At 43.8% G+C, this 21,602-nt stretch overlaps 1 protein-coding gene and 1 long non-coding RNA gene across 2 annotated transcripts in view; both read right to left on the bottom strand.

Moving 5' to 3' along the window:
* Positions 1-939: 939 nt before the first annotated feature.
* Positions 940-4,242, bottom strand: LOC311108946. The gene is made up of 3 exons (XR_014610562.1): positions 4,076-4,242; positions 3,567-3,623; positions 940-3,402 (listed from the first exon to the last, which is right to left on the bottom strand). It is a non-coding gene; the product is annotated as an uncharacterized lncRNA (long non-coding RNA).
* Positions 4,243-12,527: 8,285 nt separating this feature from the next.
* Positions 12,528-21,602, bottom strand: part of LOC311109187 (rho GTPase-activating protein 21-like) — a gene marked incomplete at both ends in the record, with an annotated part of 144,463 nt that continues 135,388 nt past the window's right edge. Inside the window, 2 exons of the mRNA XM_084152026.1 lie at positions 12,528-14,102; positions 14,746-14,777. Of these exons, the coding sequence (XP_084008152.1) occupies positions 12,528-14,102; positions 14,746-14,777 (1,607 nt within the window). The remainder of the gene's footprint in view (positions 14,103-14,745; positions 14,778-21,602) is intronic.

Here is a 21,602-nt window from a genome sequence, read left to right as displayed (position 1 = left end):
CTTAGCACAACATTTTACTCAACATATCATATTCCATATTCACTATAACAAATATATTTACTACGACATTAGCAAGAACCGCCACATCCTCAGCCGGCTAATCCAGTGTGTGAAGTTTTGCGGAGTGTTTGAGTTAGCTTTGTGAGGCAAAGATGAAACTGAGGGCTCCACCAACCCTGGTAAGCCAACACTTTTGAGATCAGTCAATAAATGCTTCTGGTATTGACTTATATGCTGCCCCTGTCTTCATGTTGTTGCTGGACATATCTTTTTTAAAATGTGTGTAGGTCACCTAAATCATCAGAAAAATTGCCCCCCCTGAGAATTTTTTCAGGAGCCGCCACTGCTCATTTACCTTTTGATTAGACGACCCGGAGTTCGAATCGCAGACAGCATCATGATTCATGAAATCTCATTCTAACCAATAATGGGGCGTGCTCATTATAAATACATTGAGATTTAGTTTCGGTATCAGACTAACTTTTATGATTTTGTTTGCAGAGCATACAGGCTGGCAGTTTATCGCCAGTTCCCCCTATGGGCACAATGGAGAATTGGACGAGGTGTACGGCGTCTCATCCCTGCATGTGTCGTTTCTTCCATAAGGAGCGCATACCCAGAAGCAAAGGCATTTACGTAGGGTTTGAGCTTGAATAAAACCAGTTCATTTAGTGTCTAGCCTGCTGTAATTTTTTTCAGCACATAGACCTAATGCCTGCGCCTTATGAACAAATAGTATTAGTTAGCTTGTCCACTATAACAGGTTCAAGCGTAACCAGACAAACTTGCTTTGAAGATAAAACTAATTTCAACACGCACTAACCCAGTGTCCCTGTCGCTAGAGTAGTGACTTCGACTAGCTTTGGTTGCCATCTATTGGAAAGGAATGGTAACTACACTGGGCAGCTAGTTGACAGAGTCGAAATAGACGTAAAAAATATATGCCATTTAGTAGACGCCTTTATCCAAAGCGAACTGGGTACATGGTAGTGGAAACAGATCATAGAAACAGGATTACAATTTTGATATCATCGATGGTCAGTCCTTGCATCTATAGCTCTGTCTATGAATTTGAGAGTGGTTACATTTCTTCAGCCCCATCCCTCAGCTTTATACCAAAAGAGGAGCAGGGAGACACTTTGTTATTGTTTCTACTGCTGATTGCCATTTTAAGAAGTTAAGTTAAGATTAAATACACACCAAAAAATGTTACAGATACTATAAAAATGTCCCATCACTCATACAGTTAGTGAATACACAGCATCCAGCACAGCAAACAATCAATCAAATGTATTTTACATCAAAATAATAACCACAGTGGTTATAGAGGGTGCAACAGTTCAACACCTCAGAAGCAAATGTCAGTTGGCTTTTCATAGCTGAGCATTCATAGCTTGAGAGAGTCGAAACAGCAGGACCGGGACAAGGTAGCACATCCGTTGAAACGGGAAAGAAAATCAGTGGAAAAACAATTCCACTCCGATTCCCTTTATGGATGGGTGTATTTTTGAATTTGCTGTTGAATGGCCTGCTTCTTCTCCATTTTCGGAACACCAGCTCGCTCCCCCAAAGTGATCGATAGTATACAGGTGCAGCTCAATAAATTAGAATATTGTGGAAAAGTTAAGTAATTTCAATAATTCAATTGACAAAGTGAAACTCATATCGTGGATTAATTACACAAAAAGTGAAATAGTTCAAGCCTGTATGTTTTAATCTTGATGATTACGGCTTACAGCTCATGAAAACCCCAAATTCAGTATCTCAGAAAATTAGAATATGACATAAGACCAGTGAAAAAAGGAAATGTAATAAAGACATGTCGGCCTTATGAAAAATATGTTCTTGTACATGCAGTCAGTACTTGGTTGGGGCTCCTTTTGCATGAGTCACTGCATCTATGCGGCGTGGCATGGAGTCGATCTGCCTGTGGCACAGCTGAGGTGTTATGGATGCCCAGGTTGCTTCGATAGCGACCTTCAGCTCGTCTGCATTGTTGGGTCTCGTGTCTCTCATCTTCCTCTTGACAATACCCCATAAATTCACTATGGGGTTCAGATCAGGCGAGTTTGCTGGCCAATCAAGCACAGTAATCCCATGGTCATGGAACCAGGTATTGGTACCTTTGGCAGTGTTGGCAGGTGCCAAGTCCTGCTGGAAAATGAAATCAGCATCTCCATAAAGCTTGTCAGCAGAAGGAAGCATGAAGTGCTCTAACATTTCCTGGTAGACGGCTGAGTTGACTTTGGACTTGATGAAACACAGTGGACCAACACCAGAAGATGACAAGGCTCCCCAAATCATCACTGACTGTGGAAACTTCACACTGGACTTCAAGCAACTTGGATTCTGTGCCTCTCCACTCTTCCTCCAGACTCTGGGACCTTGATTGCCAAATTAAATGCAAAATTCACTTTAATCTGAAAAGAGGACTTTGGACCACTGAACGACAGACCAGTTCTTTTTCTCCTTAGCCCAGGTAAGACGCTTCTGACGTTGCCTCTGGTTCAGGAGTGGCTTGATACGAGGAATGCGACAGTTGTATCCCATTTCCTGGATATGTCTGTGCGTGGTGGCTCTTGATGCACTGACTCCTGCCTCAGTCCACTCCTTGTGAAGCTCCCCCACATTTATGAATGGCCTTTGCTTGACAATCCTCTCAAGGCTCCGGTTATCCCTGTTGCTTGCGCACCTTTTCCTACCACACTTCTTCCTTCCACTCGACACACATGAATATGCTTGGATACAGCCCTCTGTGAACAGCCAGCTTCTTTAGCAATGATCTTTTGAGGTTTTCCCTCTTTGTGGAGGGTGTTGATGTCTTCTGCACAACTGTCAAGTCAGCAGTCTTCCCCATGATTGTGAAGCCTACTGAACTGGACTGAGAGACCATTTAAAGGCACAGGAAACCTTTGCAGGTGTTTTGAGTTAGTTAGCTGATTAGTATGACACCTTGAGTCTACAATATTGAACTTTTTCACAATATTCAAATTTTCATGAGCTGTAAGCCGTAATCATCAAGATTAAAAAAAATACAGGCTTGAAATATTTCATTAATGCACAATATGAGTTTCACTTTGTCAATTGAATTATTGAAATTACTTAACTTTTCAACAATATTCTAATTGATTGAGCTGCACCTGTATCTCTCACTGTGATGATTGTGATTCTGAGCTCTCAGGTTCATACAGCGAGTTATGGTCTTCACTGATCTCACTCTCCGTCAGCTCCATCTGTGGCGTATAGGGTTCAGGACTCGGTTGTATACTGATGGTCAAGAGCGCAATCTAGCTTGGCCCCGAGCTCTTTAGTGATAGTCCCGGTGGACCTCTTCTCCACCGCAGCACAGGAACACTCTGGCACCCAGGGGTCAGTTTGGCATACTCTACTAACAGTTCTTTCCTGTTGGTAAAAAACAATTAAGGCATCTATTAGGCTATAGTTATATTCAATAATCACTGCATATACTGTATATTGTCCATTTTATATCCAAAATGGCCTCAGGGATGACAGATTGTGTCTTGAAATTAACAATAGCCTTAGAAATAACATGGATTTGCATGTACCTCCTCCTGCACATTCTCCTTCAGGATGAAAACCTTTTCAGGGATGAAGACCTCCTCCTGAAAACAAACAAACGTTTTGTTAAGACAACTGAACCCAAATATATCAGTTGGCATTAACAAGCTACCTGTCTTGTATGCTTTGTCAACACACACAGCAAATACAGGGACATTTATTTTTCAGCAAACATTAGCTATGTCAACTTCAGTCTAGCTAAATGAGGTGGAGCTAACAAAACATTTCAAAAACAAATGTCAACAAAATCTATTACAGTACTTTGACTATCTGAGGTGGAAGATAGCTACAGTAACTAAGTTAAATGTAGCCTATGACTCCTTTCCATTCGGAAACTCCCGGTTGCCGCATCGAAAGTGCCCTTCATCGCGAAGTCTGCCTCCGAGAAGTGCTGTCTGCAGATCATGCTAGCTCGAGCTAGCACGTCCTTCCTCTTAAGGACATGGAGCCACTTGTTCAAAAGTTGTGGGTCCTTGGGCAGCCGATGGTAGCTTACCGAGTTTTTTTTTTAAGTAGCCAATTCATACAGCCTGGCACTATACAGTTCATGTTTGAATTACTACTTGTTGTTGCCCGCACCAAACCTCACTGTCTTCAATTCAAACTCAATACCACAGACAATTAGATGATTCTGCCAGTGACGCACTGGCGTCTTCTTCTTCTTCTTCTTCAATGAGGTTTAACTGCGGTTGGCATCCAATTTGTTGCATTACCACCACCTACTAGACTGGAGTACAACTCCCTTATAAATTGCTTGAAAAATACAATAAAATTAAGAAATACCCTACCATCTAACTACACTCACAAATTCAAAATTATTATTAATAATTAACACCACCCTTCTCCACTATTTAAATATATTAATTTCTACCTAATGCCCTCAACCTGAAATGATGGGACATCACCACTTAACACTCCCTGTAACTCTTCTGATGTCAAGTCTTGCACACCCAAATACCTCTCTGTAGCTGCCACCACAACCTCAATTTTCTTCGACTTACGTTCCATCCCTGCAGTACAATTAATAACAATTTCTATAAGCGCTAAAAATCCAATCTTACTGAAACATATATCACTTGTTGGCCTATCCCTCTGTACTGGTACATATCTACTACTCTCACCACTCCTCCCCCTTGACCCCTCTTCCTCTACTTTCTTCACTGCCTCAGCATATGACAACTTCACTACTCTTACCCTGGAAAACTCAACCTGCTTCTCTCGCACGGGACATTTTTGATCCCCAGCCCAATGGCCACCCGTACAATTAGCACTTACCACTACTTTCCTCTGTAGCTCAATTGGTAGAGCATGGCGCTTGTAACGCCAGAGTAGTGGGTTCGATCCCCAGGACCACCCATACGTAAAAATTTATGCACACATGACTGTAAGTCGCTTTGGATAAAAGCGTCTGCTAAATGGCATATTATTATTATTATTATTACTTTCCCCAATGCTACACATTCCTTTGTCTCATGCCCTTCTGCACACTTCTCACACCTTGGAACCTCCCTCATTTTACATTACATTTACATTTTAGTCATTTAGCAGACGCTCTTATCCAGAGCGACTTACAGTTAGTGAGTGCATACATTTTTCATACTGACACCCTGTGTGAATCGAACCCACAACCCTGGCGTTGCAAACGCCATGCTCTACCAACTGAGCAACACGGGACAGTGTGGTAGTGAGTATCTGGCTGAGTTGTAGATGGAAGATGGTGTAGATGGCTGTCTGTCTCCAGTATTTGTTAAAGGTGTGGTAGTGAGTATCTGGCTGAGTTGTAGATGGAAGATGGTGTAGATGGCTGTCTGTCTGTCTCCAGTATTTGTTAAAGGTGTGGTAGTGAGTATCTGGCTGAGTTGTAGATGGAAGAGAAGCAGCATTAAAAGCAATGGGACAGCAACATTCTCTAACCTCTAACAACACAACTGCAGAGAGAGAGAGAGAGGGGGGGCACAGACAGGAACAGCAGAGCAAGGGAGGAGGAGGAGGAGAAGAGAAACGAAGAGAGCACTCCCCCACCTCCTGGAAATATGAGCACATGATCTCTCTCTCTCTCTCCCCTCTCTCACTCCCCTCTCTCTCCCCCCTCTCTCGCTCTCCCCTCTCTCTCAATTCAATTCAAAGGGCTTTATTGGCATGGGAAACGACAGGTTACCTCCCTCCTACATACTGCTGCCACATGCCCATAAGTTTGACACCTGTAACATCGTAATGTATTCGGCACATAAGCTTGTACAGGATAACTTATATATCCTAACTTCACTTTGTCTCAAAACTCAAAAGAACAAACAATGACTTCTGTTTCCCCACTCTCGCCACCCAGCTTTGACATTGATCGAAATGGTGGCGCTTGGCTTCCACGTCCAAATTCAGCACACACAACATTCTATAATAGAATTGTGTTATTTGACGTGTCAAATTAAAAGCAAAGACCCAAACGGCGTTCCATACACAACAACCAGAGTGACAGGTACAGTACAAGTACCACTGCTATCGATTACCAGAATGACAGTATTAACAACACCACTTCTACAAAAACACATTTACATTACATTTTAGTCATTTAGCAGACGCTCTTATCCAGAGCAACTTACAGTTAGTGAATGCATACAGTTTTTTTTCATACTGGCCCCCCGTGGGAAACGAACCCACATCCCTGCCGGCCAAACCCTCCCCTACCTTGGACGACGCTGGACCAATTGTGCGCCGCCCATGGGTCTCCCGGTTGCGACAGAGCCTGGACTCGAACCAGGATCTCTAGTGGCACAGCTAGCACTGTGATGCAGGGCCTTAGACCACTGCGCCACATGACAATTTTGACCAAATGCTGCAGCTGCACACAAACCTGATTGACAGGTGAATGTATTGTAGCTGCAAGACAAATACAATCCAGATGTTTCCAAACCCTGAATAAAACTGCAATAAGATGCAAGTGATTGGAAGCTGATATTTGATATAAAACTCATGAGTTGTCCTCCTTTCCTAGAACTGCTATATTGCTTTCAGGGAAAGCAAACCGACCCGTCTCTTCCAGTCCATCTTCTGTGGGAAGGGCCGATTCTCCATGATTGTCAACATCATTCAGTGTGCATCCACACACGACAAAACTCTCTCTCATGAAGTTCTCTGCCATCGCCAAGCAGGTTGGTCTCACTCACCCTGTCAACATTTCACTCAATCTAGGCTTAGAGTTGACTCTAGGATTTTTGGGTAACACTTTACTTGACACCTAGCGTCATAACACATTATGATATGGTCCTAACCATGTCATATGTCATAAAAGCTGACATAACTTGTCATAACCTGTCACAATATGGTCATAACACTGTCATGACCCATATATTTACACCTGTTGTGACATATTGTTATTTTATGGCTGGTTATGACACCAAAAAAATTTTTTTTCCCGGCCAAGAAGTTTCCTTTTGTTTTGAAATGTTGTTTCTTAAATCCTTTGTTGTTGTAATTAATTATTTAAAGTCATGTTTTTACACTTTATGACACTGTCAAGAAGCATTATGAACATCCTGTGTCACTTTACTTGGACTAAGAAAATACACTTTATGACACTGTCAAGAAGCATTATGACCATCAGAATCATATATGCCAGATAGGCCTATCACGTACATGCCCTTAGGTCAGTCATCATCAGTCAAAAAGAGGTTGTCTTGTCCTGCTCCAGAAATCTGCTCCTGCATTCATCCCAGTCATCAGCAACAGATAATTGGGGTAGGTGCATGTCTGACATCAATGTGTGTGCAATAACAATGATAATTCAATATCGTCAATCTCAGAAAATGTTATATAACATAAAAATACTGTTGACAAGTAGGCTATGGTGTAATGAAATGTTTTGCCTTGTATGTAGGTGTCATAACCGGCCATAAAATAACGCAATATGTCACAACAGGTATAAATATGTCATGACAGTGACCATGTTATGTCAGCTCTTATGACATGGTTATGACCGTATCATAACGTGTTATGACACTAGGTGTCAAGTGTTAACGATTTTTGAACTTCTCTCTATTATGGTTGAAAGATGTAGTAGTCAGTAGCAATGCCCTTCATCACCCTATAGGTGTCACTGTTGACAACAATTCCATTTGTCTAATGTCCATCTCTCCAAAAACTGCACTTATTCACTCCCCCTCATTGATGAGGGCTAGTGTGAGAAATATGGTGGAAACTGTAAACAAACACCCGTACAAAAAGTAACGTTGCAGTAGTTCTATTCTCGGTCTATTTAATTTAAACTAATTTAACCTAGAAATGAAATTAGTTGCTAATGTTAGATGACATACAGTATATAATTGTTTGTCATAACATATGGTTGCTCTAGCTCTATCGATCTCTGAGTAAATGGGAAAAAAACTGTTACTTCTGTCCCGGTTCTCACCGATTTTGTCAGCTCATACCGCAGTTACACCTCCAACACTGCCAAAATGCCAACACGGGATAACGCTCGATCTGATCGAATCGATGCCTTCGAGTGGGCGCTATGGACAGGAAAAAGTATTGATTGTGTGTCTATAAAACCTTGGTTCAGTCTACTGACTAGAGTCCCTAGAATAACATTTATTACTTTTTTTAACGAAAAGCTAGGTCATAGCAAGTGTTGCTAGACTTTACTGTTGTCAAATAGCTTAGAGTGGGCCCAATGGACACACTTCGGTACAAATCATAGAGATAGATAGAGGACTCTTCTTTGTATCTGTACCACTATACCATCCGTGACAGCATGGGCAGCGCCATTGAGGCTATCTCCATTTTCTTCTTCACGCCTGGATGATCCCTCCTGATGATCCAACCGGGTCATCAGGAGGGATCAGCCAATGAAGTTGGAAGGATCACCCAGTTGACTACATTAAAATGGTGAAAGCCCTCAATGGCGCTGCCCATGCTCAAACAGCCTTTGGCCACTAGAGGCCTCTATCATTCTCTGGTAGAAATATTGCAGTGTACAGGCTAGTGTGAGAAAAATTGTGGAAACTCTCTCAATCAGGGGGAGTAAACAAATGTGTCTGTGAGAAGTACTATGAGTGTTTCCCAAATGGCACCCTTACTCCCTATATAGCACACTACCTTTGACCAGAGCCTATGAGCACTAATCTCCTTTGTTGCCTCAGGTGGTCCAGGTGATCCCGACCAAGTCTCTAGAGTCTCTGGCCCCTCGGCTGGTGGGGCGCAATGGGAAGCCTCTACTGAAGAACGGGGTCATCGACGACCAGGCTCTGGAGAACTACCTGTCTGAAGAAGAGCTGCTGCATTAGTAGTATGTATCGGACATCGGTCCATTTTACCCCAGGAGGTATTTGCCATCCAAACAGTCTAAAAGATTTAGCCAGTTTTCTGCTATTTCTGATTTATTTATTTATTTAATAGGGACATATATTGTATCTGTCCCTATGAAATAAATAAAAAACATTTTTCATTGCACTATCATGCTTTAGCTTGCGTTAAATCCCAGCATCACCGGTGTCTCGGTTTTTGACTACTTTATGAACTGCTCCCCTTTCTAGGATCTTCTGAATGTGATTGAGAATCTCAGAACCAAGCTCCTGGCTGAGTGGCGGAAAAACTTAGTCCAGGAGATCACAAGGCGATGGGAGACTCAATGCTACAGCAACTCATGGAGAGTGAGAAACTCAGGAAGGAAGTGTTCCCGAGCTTCACACGGGGCTCAATCATGCCTTCATTATTTCCACTAGGTTAGCAATACTTGTTTAGTGTTCTCATTCAAAATGGCTGCCGTGCAACACCCATGTTGGTGCTACACATTGGTGGTGGATAGGGTGTATTGCTGTACCATATAGTATGTAATTCCTTTTCAGATGTAATGAATAGCATTCATGTAGTTATTTCCACTTCAATTGTAATTCCACTGTGTTTTTGCATTTGTCCACACCAATAAGTTGTCTTCCAAATGATCTTATTAAAACAGTACATTGTAAATGTGTCCAGTTGTCAGGTGGCTGAGCTGAAGGAGAGCGACCAGAAAAAGCTGGAGAACTCATTTGAGATGTCCAAGGACGCCGTAAAGGACCACGCCTACCAGCGGGCCCTGGATGGCGTGGAGGACGATTACGTACCCCTTGACAAGTTAATCGCTGAGCAGGAGAAAGTATAGGTACTAGACCAGGGGTAGGCAAACCTTTTGGCTCAAGGGCCACATTGAGTTTTTGAAACCAAGTGAAGGGCCACATACTATATGCGTGACAAAACATGTGAAGCCTTTATTCATTTTCACATTGACACGCAACTACTAGTGTACTGTAGGTATACATATGCTTGCAGAACAATTCTACCCTTGTACCATCTCTACCCTTGTTTTGTTTTTTTTAATCACAAAATTTATATAATTTAAAACATCACAGACACAGTCAAAAACACACAGATCCTGCATCTCTACCCTTGTAAAGTACAATCAAACTTACAGTCACAATATGCAAACTTAAAAATAGATATGTATTATATGACTGGAGACATGCTAAATGTAACAGCAGATGTGTAAAAAAAACGATTCTAAAATTTGAGTGAAACATATGGTAAGAGCATCTGTTTCATTTGGAATGGTCTGTTTTTGAAAGCATATTAAGGAACAATTCTCATCTCATCTGGCTGTTATGATGCAATGCAACGTAAAAAATAACTTCCCACAGCTCAGCAAGCAGCCCTCAGAAATATGAGAATACTTGACGCACAGAGAAATGTACATATTGTTTTAAAATGACAATTGTCAGTCAAAATAATGAATATACATTCCCAATATTGGTAACAATAGGAGAGGATGAAACCGTCAATTCCTTAAATGTCTTCCTCTTGTACAATTAGTTATGCATTCTTCAATAACATTCAAGTGAATGTACCACAGTCCAGGCTTTCAACCTCCCATTTAATTTGTGTCCTGTCATTCGCACAAAACCACCTATGAATGTTTCTGTCACATTCTTGTATTACTAGGGTTTGAGGATATAATAGAGCACAAGGATAGAATACCATTTTTCATGTCTGTTCCAGTACAAAGTCACCAAGTCAACTAAAGTGAGATTACACACACACAAACGTGTAACTTTACTCCGGTTACATTTGAGTCTATACACATATGTACAGTAGAGATATATATAATGAGGGAAAAAAGTATTTGATCCCCTGCTGATTTTGTACGTTTGCCCACTGACAAAGACATGATCAGTCTATAATTTTAAATGGTAGGTTTATTTGAACGGTGAGAGACAGAATAACAAAAAAATACAGAAACACGCATGTCAAAAATGTTATAAATTGATTTCCATTTTAATGAGGGAAATAAGTACTTGACCCCCTCTCAATCAGAAAGATTTCTGGCTCCCAGGTGCCTTTTTATACAGGTAACGAGCTGAGATTAGGAGCACACTCTTAAAGGGAGTGCTCCTAATCTCAGCTTGTTACCTGTATAAAATACACCTGTCCACAGAAGCAATCAATCAATCAGATTCCAAACTCTCCACCATGGCCAAGACCAAAGAGCTCTCCAAGGATGTCAGGGTGAAGATTGTAAACCTACACAAGGCTGGAATGGGCTACAAGACCATCGCCAAGCAGCTTGGTGAGAAGGTGACAACAGTTGGTGCGATTATTCGCAAATGGAAGAAACACAAAAGAACTGTCAATCTCCCTCGGCCTGGGGCTCCATGCAAGATCTCACCTCTTGGAGTTGCAATGATCATGAAAACAGTGAGGAATCAGCCCAGAACTACACGGGAGGATCTTGTCAATGATCTCAAGGCAGCTGGGACCATAGTCACCAAGAAAACAATTGGTAACACACTACGCCATGAAGGACTGAAATCCTGCAGCGCCCGCAAGGTTCCCCTGCTCAAGAAAGCACATATACATGCCCGTCTGAAGTTTGCCAATGAACATCTGAATAATTCAGAGGAGAACTGGGTGAAAGTGTTGTGGTCAGATGAGAACAAAATCGAGCTCTTTGGCATCAACTCAACTCGCCGTGTTTGGAGGAGGAATGCTGCCTATGACCCCAAGAACACCATCCCCACCGTCAAACATGGAGGTGGAAACATTATGCTTTGGGGGTGTTTTTCTGCTAAGGGGACAGGACAACTTCACCACATCAAAGGGACGATGGACGCGGCCATGTACCGTCAAATCTTGGGTGAGAACCTCCTTCCCTCAGCCAGGGCATTGAACATGGGTCGTGGATGGGTATTCCAGCATGACAATGACCCAAAACACACGGCCAAGGCAACAAAGGAGTGGCTCAAGAAGAAGCACATTAAGGTCCTGGAGTGGCCTAGCCAGTCTCCAGACCTTAATCCCATAGAAAATCTGTGGAGGGAGCTGAAGGTTCGAGTTGCCAAACGTCAGCCTCGAAACCTTAATGACTTGGAGAAGATCTGCAAAGAGGAGTGGGACAAAATCCCTCCTGAGATGTGTGCAAACCTGGTGGCCAACTACAAGAAATGTCTGACCTCTGTGATTGCCAACAAGGGTTTTGCCACCAAGTACTAAATCATGTTTTGTAGAGGGGTCAAATACTTATTTCCCTCATTAAATGCAAATCAATTTATAACATTTTTGACATGCTTTTTTCTGGATTTTGTTGTTGTTATTCTGTCTCTCACTGTTCAAATAAACCTACCAGACTGATCATTTCTTTGTCAGTGGGCAAACGTACAAAATCAGCAGGGGATCAAATACTTTTTTCCCTCACTGTATACTTTGTAAAAAAATAATAAATAATATCTTGCTAAGGTATCTACATACATATGTAAATACATTCTCTCCTTCGCTCATGAACACACTTGTACCCTCAACACATCCTTGCTGTTTCATAGATACTGATAGAATCACGAGCGGATGACTTGTGCTCCTGACAGTTTGTGTGGGTGCGCATCGTCAGCTGCCAGGTTGAGGCTGGCTTTGTTTTTGCCTTGCGGCCCATCTCAGTTCGCTTGCTCCCTCACCATGGGCTGAAGGCCTGGGGAGCCAGACGAAGAGGGGCTCTCTGGGGTGGTGCCCTGGGCTTGTGCCTTGTCCCCCTCTGGGACAACTTTGGGTGGGGTGTCTATGCTGAACTCTGACACTCCGGCCCGACATTGCTCGCGGGTGATCCAGTCCCCAATGGAGAAGTCCTGAGAGGAGCACTTTGGCTTGAGGCGGTCCATGGCTGACAGCTCAGCCGCCTGGTCCACCCCGCCTTGCTCCCTCCAGTCGTTGATGATGGACAGTTCTGCAAAGTCCCGCTGGCCACCCATGGTGTGCCTCCGCCGGATGTTCTTCTTCTTGCTGCGGGTCTCCGGGGAAGACCGACTCGTCTGGGCACCCAAGCCAAACATGTCATTGGCAGATCTGCGCAGACGGAACTTGAGCCTCTCTGTGATCTTGAGGTGCCGGGCGGGCTCAGGAGGGTGCTCCAACTCACTGCGGGAGGAAGAGCTGAGGCTGCCGGTGGACCGCCCCTTCTTCATCACCTCCAGGACGCGAGACAGTCGTGTTGACTCCGCCCTGCCCTCGACAAACTCCCAGCTGCCGGTCCCACCCTCTACCGATGACTCGCTGTCAGTCTTCTGCCGCAGGGACTGCCTGGAGAGTGTGTCACACTCAATTAGCCTGTGGGTGGGGAAGAAGCAACAGGGTTCCAGTTTCGGAGTCGTGCTCCCGTCAGCTGCTGCAGGATCAGGCTTTTCTGGCCCATTCCCAGTCTGGTTCGGTTCTAAGGCAGGCATGGTTTGGATGTTGCCACCCCCTGTGGCGAACACAGGGAAGTCGCTCTCACTGTCGGTCTCCATGGGCCGGCCTTCACTGATGAGCTCACTGCACTCGTCATCTGCCTCGCACCCACCCTGAACCTCTGGACTGAGCGTGCTCAAGTCTGCTGCAGTCAGGAAGGTGATGGATGAGGTGGTGGAGTAGTCCGAGGTGATGGAGCTCATCTCTGTCCCAGCTGATGCCCCAGGCCCAGCCACTGATAGATCAGGAGCAGTAACTCCTGACATCCACTTCTTGGGTCGTGCCCTGGGCACGGAAGCCCCGGAGCTCATGGTGCCCAGATCAGAAGTAGGCTCATCCAGCTGGGACGGGTCTGAAAACGAGGATATTCCAAGCAAGGCGGTGTGGTAACTGAGGCTGGGGGAGCCAGAGTTTTTGTGTGAGGGGGAAGGGGCAGGTGAGGGCTGCCTTGACGAGGGCTTCTCCCTTAGAAATAAAGAGTTCCTGTGCTCCTTTTTGCCTTTAGGAGTGAGCTCGATACCTCTCCTATTCACCTTCTCTCCTGTCCTTGCTTGCTCTTTTGCTTCAGGGCTGGCACAGGTCCCTTGCTCCACATCCATTTTAAGGCCTCTGTGATTCTGCTTCCGGACAGGGAGCTCCTTCTTTGGGAACACAGAGTCTAGGTCATCATCGGAGCTACTAGGCTGCGGCTTGTCCTTGGGCTTCTTTCTTTTGCGGTTGGCTGCATCAAAGACCGAGGAGACCAGGTGTTCGCGGCTACACTGGTCCTTCCCGGAACCCCAGGAACCCTGTAAAGAGGGAGAGAAACAAGTCAGTACTTATACCACAGAAACCCCCTTGGGAGAACAACACACAGAAAAATAAAATCTAACCCCTGCCTGTGTTCTTGACCAACTCGTACTCCACCTGTTCCTCTGAAAATGCCACAAAGCAAAAGGGTGGACAGAGAGAGGAACATTAGTGACAGGAGGACAATTACAACTGAACCATGCCAGCCTTTCAGCAACAACAGAAGCAGCAACAGCAGCACACTTAAGCAGTCCAGCACGGGAAGCTTGATGTTCTGCATGAACTCGTGTTCATAGCCAAAGCTGAGCAAGGCAGCAAGATGACAGCAGTGCGGTAATAAGCATCAGTTCCTGCACGAGTTTCTCCTGAAGCTCAACTGTCTATGATGTGAGTTATCCCTTTACTGAAGTGAAATGTCCCAGACAGTAAAGATTGGACAGACTTCTGAAGTTTGGACCCAACACAGTTTGATGTTTGACATGAAATGCTGTGTTTATAATGTTGCTTGTTTGTTTTGTTTGTATTGAATATTCACAGACTAAACTCCCCCTGGCCTACAGTCACACCTGTGGGAATCGGTGCTTTGATCTAGCCTGGTGATCTGATCTTTGCACTGCTCATCTACACTGGGCACCCACTCACCTTCGATTTAGCAGAGTCACTAGTTGGTGAATCTGTAAGAAAAAGGGAGAGGAGCGATTATCCACCAAGTACGCAAAACAGCATGTGAGACAACTGGACAAGACAACATCCACGAGAGTGCAATATGAAAAAGCCAGTTAGAGAGAGGAGAAACAAAGAGAACCATGAAGAGGATAGTAACCACAGATGAGACACTGCTTGATGGAGAGAGCCTGGCAGATGAGTGGACAGAAGGATGACAGAAACATTAATAGGAGGAAAGTCATGCAGTGAGCACGATGTTACATTCAGATCCACATCCACCTGGGTGGGGTGTTCTTTCATGGAAACCTAGAAACCTACACGCAAAACGATATACTAGCGAATGGGCATTTAAAATTATTTCAATATTTGAATAATATGATTTTTGGGGGGATATCCGGATAGTCAAAAATAAAATAAAAAATCCTCTACTCTCCTTGAACAATCAGAATGATGCAAAATGAAACAACAAACAGCCTGGTCTCAGAGCAAAATGTATTATATTTTACTACAATACGTGCCACTCCATTTAGTATGATATGTTACATTACGTTAGGTTACATTACATTGGCCTATGTAAATCCGGAACACTCTAATTAGTATGGTATGTTACGTTTAGTATGAGTAGGGAGCTGACCGATCACCTTTATAATAAAGCATTGCATGCATCTATGCAGATAACAAAGTCAAATTCCTAATGTGAGGGATAGCCTAAGCATAGGACAAGATTCAGTAACAGAAACAGTATCACTGCATCCTAAGTCAATTTAACTTGTGGCTGTTTGCAAATAAGCCTGCAGAAAGTCTGTTGTGAACTGCATAATTACAACGGGTTTGCGCATATTCACTCTTTATCATTGGGTCAGTGCCACTTGAAACCTTGTTTTTGGACAATCATTTCCTCCTCCAGGTTAGATGGTCTTTATATTGTACAATGTGTGTCTCCACTTTTCATAGGCCTAGATAAGATGGTTGCAGACAAGGTCGTTTTTATTGATCTGTTTGTCAGTGTCAGCAGTAGCCTATAGGGCTATACTACCTTGTAATTTTTGTTGTATTAAAAAAGATTCTGCTAATGTCGCCAGAAAAAGTGTAGTAGAATTGCATGAAATGCGTTTATAAACACAAAAAGGAGAATAAACGTATCTGATATAGCCTATAGCCTACTCTACTAATCACCTTAGGAATAGTAGGCGATCTTACATAAGTCTGCAAATGCGATGATAGATGCATGGAATGCTTTATTATCAAGGTGCATTTTTATGGTGGAAAAATGTGATTCCCCAAACTTGAAACTCAAGCTGACACTGACAAACAGATCAATAAAAACTTGAAACTCAAGTTTGGGAGAGGGACAGAGAGAGACTCAACTTAATTCATACTAAACTGTCTATCGTACAGCGGAGCGTGTGTTCAACTCCAAATCCCAACAACTGAATAGATAAGAGCATATCAAGAGCGCACCGTTTACAAAACAGCTGAGACCTCGCCATTCCAAATGGGGCCCATATAAATATCCCATGTTTTTTTTCGATCAAGATATAGGATACTTTAAGTCCTACAATTCGTATTATATTTTTTGACCGCTAATACACTGCTCAAAAAAATAAAGGGAACACTTAAACAACACAATGTAACTCCAAGTCAATCACACTTGTGTGAAATCAAATTGTCCACTTAGGAAGCAACATTGATTGACAATACATTTCACATGCTGTTGTGCAAATGGAATAGACAACAGGTGGAAATTATAGGCAATTAGCAAGACACCCCCAATAAAGGACTGCTTTGCAGGTGGTGACCACAGATCACTTCTCAGTTCCTATGCTTCCTGGCTGATGTTTTGGTCACTTTTGAATGCTGGCGGTGCTTTCACTCTAGTGGTAGCATGAGACGGAGTCTACAACCCACACAAGTGGCTCAGGTAGTGCAGCTCATCCAGGATGGCACATCAATGCGAGCTGTGGCAAGAAGGTTTGCTGTGTCTGTCAGCGTAGTGTCCAGAGCATGGAGGCGCTACCAGGAGACAGGCCAGTACATCAGGAGACGTGGAGGAGGCCGTAGGAGGGCAACAACCCAGCAGCAGGACTGCTACCTCTGCCTTTGTGCAAGGAGGAGCAGGAGGAGCACTGCCAGAGCCCTGCAAAATGACCTCCAGCAGGCCACAAATGTGCATGTGTCTGCTCAAACGGTCAGAAACAGACTCCATGAGGGTGGTATGAGGGCCCGACGTCCACAGGTGGGGGTTGCGCTTACAGCCCAACACCGTGCAGGACGTTTGGCATTTGCCAGAGAACACCAAGATTGGCAAATTCGCCACTGGCGCCCTGTGCTCTTCACAGATGAAAGCAGGTTCACACTGAGCACGTGACAGACGGGACAGAGTCTGGAGACGCCGTGGAGAACGTTCTGCTGCCTGCAACATCCTCCAGCATGACCGGTTTGGCGGTGGGTCAGTCATGGTGTGGGGTGGCATTTATTTGGGGGGGCCGCACTGCCCTCCATGTGCTCGCCAGAGGTAGCCTGACTGCCATTAGGTACCGAGATGAGATCCTCAGACCCCTTGTGAGACCATATGCTGGTGCGGTTGGCCCTGGGTTCCTCCTAATGCAAGACAATGCTAGACCTCATGTGGCTGGAGTGTGTCAGCAGTTCCTGCAAGAGGAAGGCATTGATGCTATGGACTGGCCCGCCCGTTCCCCAGACCTGAATCCAATTGAGCACATCTGGGACATCATGTCTCGCTCCATCCACCAACGCCACGTTGCACAAAAGACTGTCCAGGAGTTGGCGGATGCTTTAGTCCAGGTCTGGGAGGAGATCCCTCAGGAGACCATCCGCCACCTCATCAGGAGCATGCCCAGGCGTTGTAGGGAGGTCATACAGGCACGTGGAGGCCACACACACTACTGAGCCTCATTTTGACTTGTTTTAAGGACATTACATCAAAGTTGGATCAGCCTGTAGTGTGGTTTTCCACTTTAATTTTGAGGGTGACTCCAAATCCAGACCTCCATGGGTTGATACATTTGATTTCCATTGATAATTTTTGTGTGATTTTGTTGTCAGCACATTCAACTATGTAAAGAAAAAAGTATTTAATAAGATTATTTCATTCATTCAGATCTAGAATGTGTTAATTTAGTGTTCCCTTTATTTTTTTGAGCAGTTCAATGTATTGGTAGTTCAATGTAATGTAACATATCATACTAAATGGAATGGCACGGATTTTGGTAAAATATAATACGTTTTGCTCTGAGACCAGCGCACAGTTGTTTCAGGGTGCTATATCGGTCGTTTTTGGCTAACATTAGCCTAGGCTAACAGCAACAGTGAAAGAGAAATTTGATGTTCGCCATCATAGAACTTATTCTGTTTCAAAAAAAGGTTTTCTGGTGAGTATTTTAACTGAGTAAGGAAAATAACAAATTGTCAGGGCTGACTGGAGGGGTAAATGCGCTATGACGGTAAAATGCCTTTTCATGTAAAACGCAACCCATAGAGAAAATTATCTTCAAAATAAAACAATCACTTTTGTGTTCTCAGAACTGTAGGCTACCTTTACAATGCGCAACTGTAAACAATGCTGTGTCAAAGCCAAGTGACGTCTTCTTCTTCTTTGGTATATTGGCGATCACACAATTGAATGTGCATTCTGCCACCTACTGTGCGGGATGGAAACAGGATTCCCAAAAATGGAACAAAATACCAAAACAACTACCAAACTAACAAAAATGTATCAACTAAATCAAACTTTTCTGTTATGTTTTCTCAATTATTTTAGTCGCCTCTGCATAGGAGATTCGATTGACTGCTCTAACTCTTGCCACCTCAATCTCCTTCACCCTTACAGGGCACTCCAGGAACTCGGGATCATGATCCCCACCACAACAGCAACACTGTCGTCCTTCTACACACCGTTCAATATACTCTATCCGTCTGCACACACTTGAAACATGGCCAAATCCTTTACAATTCTTACACTGCAATGGTTTGGGGACGAAAGCTCTTACAGTGTATCTTACATAACCAAACTTCATATGCGTAGCTATTTGCTCTTTATCAAAAAACAACAGGACTGACATAATTTCTTCTTTTTCTCCATTAACCCAGGGGGGTCAGACGCCAGGCACCAACCACACCAGGAATTATCTTCAGGGATTCAACCTGAACATCCGTCGTCACCCCTGAGATGACTCCTTTGACTGGTGCTCTACTCTGAAGATTATTTTGAGGCTCACTGCATTCTTCCTCTGTTCTTCAGAAATGCAATGAATCAAAATAAGACCACTCCTGGTAACTCTGACAGACTCCACTTATTCCAGCGCATACTTCACAATTTTTGACACCTCAAACGGATCTCCCACATATGCATCCTTACTCAACAAACGCATCCCAACAAGAAGCGATTCATTATCATTCATACATGTCACGTACGTTGAGTACAGGATTGGACCAAGGTGCAGCGTGGAATGCATACATGTTTATTCACTAAGTTAATACACGACAAAACAAACAAACGCAACATGAAGCTCACAATGGCTACACACAAACAAGAGTCAAGATCCCACAACATAGGTAGGCAACATGGCTGCCTAAGTATGATCCCCAATCAGAGACAACGATCGACAGCTGCCTCTGATTGGGAACCACACCCGGCCAACATAGATCTAGAATATCTAGATCATACACATAGAAATACACACCCTGACCAAACCAACTAAAAAAAACGGGCTCTCACGGGCAGGGCGTGACAATACAAGTATCCTCCACTCCAATTTTAGCAAATGTCCTTTTTGTTCCAGTTTTTGATCCTACTGTTGTCCATTCAGAACATTCGTCTTCATCAACTTTGCTCGACTTGCTGCTTAATTGAAACTCATCAGCCACGTGACGTCTGAAGCAGCAGTAGATCAATACACACTACATTCTAAAGTTTGTTGTTTTATTAAATTAAGCATTTCAAATGTCATGGTATATCCTTTTGTGTAACAATGTAACATGGACAATTTAATTAAAACAAAGCTTTTTCATTGTTAAATGTGTATGAATACTAACGTCCGTTTGGATATCCGAATATTTGATTAACTGTGTCCATCCCTCCTACATGCAGGACATATTGGAGGCTCCCGAGTGGCTCAGCGGTCTAAGGCACTGCATCTCAGTGCTTGAGGCGTCACTACAGACCCCCTGATTCGATTCCAGGCTGTATCACAACCGGCCGTGATTGGGAGTCCCATAGGGCGGCGCACAATTGGCCCAGCGTCGTCCGGGTTTGGCCGGTGTAGGCCGTCATTGTAAATAATAATTTGTTCTTAACTGACTTGCCTAGTTAAATAAAAGGTAAAAATAAATACAAATATTGGAGGCAATGAAAATCATTCTGGGTAAAAGAGACGAAACTCAACTAAGTTGGACTTAGCACACTGCTATGGCCAGGTACGTTTCTAAAGCAATAATACACTATATATACAAAAGTATGTAGACACCCCTTCAAATTAGTGGATTTGGCTATTATGAAGTCGAAACCAGGAGTGGTCTAGGAGCAACAACAGCTAGTGGTAGGCCACACAAATGCAGAAGCGCGTAGTGCGTAAAAATAGTCTTTCCTCGGTTGCAACACTCACTACCGAGTTCCAAACTGCCTCTGGAAGCAACATCAGCACAAGAACTGTTCGTCAGGAGCTTCATGAAATGGGTTTCCATGGCCAAGCAGCCGCACACAAGCCTAAGATCACCATGCGTAATGCCAAGTGTCGGCTGGAGTGGTGTAAAGCTTGCAGCAGTGGAAACGCGTTCTCTAGAGTGATGAATCACGCTTCACCATCTGCCAGTCCGACGGAGTAATCTAGGTTTGGCAGATGCCAGGAGAACGCTACCTGCTCCAATGCATAGTGCCAACTGTAAAGTTTGGTGGAGGAAGAATAATGGTCTGAGGCTGTTTTTCATAGTTCGGGCTAGGCCCCTTAGTTCCAGTGAAGGGAAATCGTAACACTTGTAAGGGAAAAATTACATATTTACCTGATTTGTTTGATATTAATAGTTAACTATTATATACTTAACTAATAGTATAGTTCTATTACATGTCTGTGTGAACTGAGAGGAGCCTGAAAACCTACAGTTGGCATTCCATAGATAAGATGTGGTGGGGGTAACCGAGATAGGATAGCCTGAAGGGGTGGAACATAATCCCTCATTGTCTCTGTTCATCCTTGCATCTGGGAGACTAAGCCTGGGTGGTGTTAAGACAACACCCCTGTAAAGATGACCATAGGATGAATCCAAAGTGGCTTATGGTGCCCCCAATCTGCATGGGAGGGGTGGAACCAGCCGTGACTAAGCATTCTTAGTGTCAGCTATATAAAGAACTCTGCATTTCTGTAAAGGTTCTCGGCCCAACAGTCAAGAGTGTTGGGTCGACCAGTCTCATTATTGCAATAATTAAATCGATATTGAATAAAGATGATTGTTAAAGAAATGACAAGTCTCTCTCAGTGCTGAAATTTCCATGACACACTACAGCATACAATGACATTCTAGACGATTCTGTGCTTCCAACTTTGTGGCAACAGTTTGGGAAGGCCCTTTCCTGTTTCAGCATGACAATGCCCCCATGCACAAAGCAAGGTCCATACAGAAATTGTTAGGCCTACTGCTGCTAGGTAGCTCTCTCTCTGCTCTCCCCCTCCCCTCTGTCTGTCCTTGATTGCAGGAGTGAAGTCTGGTGTGCGGGAGTCAGGGTTCCAGCTGCAGCTCATTCACCATAATCACCTCAGCCTTTAAGACCCGGTCAAACCTGCCACTCATCGTCAGATCATAGTCAAGACGACCATATT

Source organism: Coregonus lavaretus (genome assembly GCF_964263955.1).
Source record: "Coregonus lavaretus genome assembly, chromosome: 34".
In the NCBI taxonomy this organism is placed as follows: domain Eukaryota; kingdom Metazoa; phylum Chordata; class Actinopteri; order Salmoniformes; family Salmonidae; genus Coregonus; species Coregonus lavaretus.
Note: the sequence above shows the minus strand (reverse complement) of the source record. Positions and strands in the feature narration are given on the sequence as shown.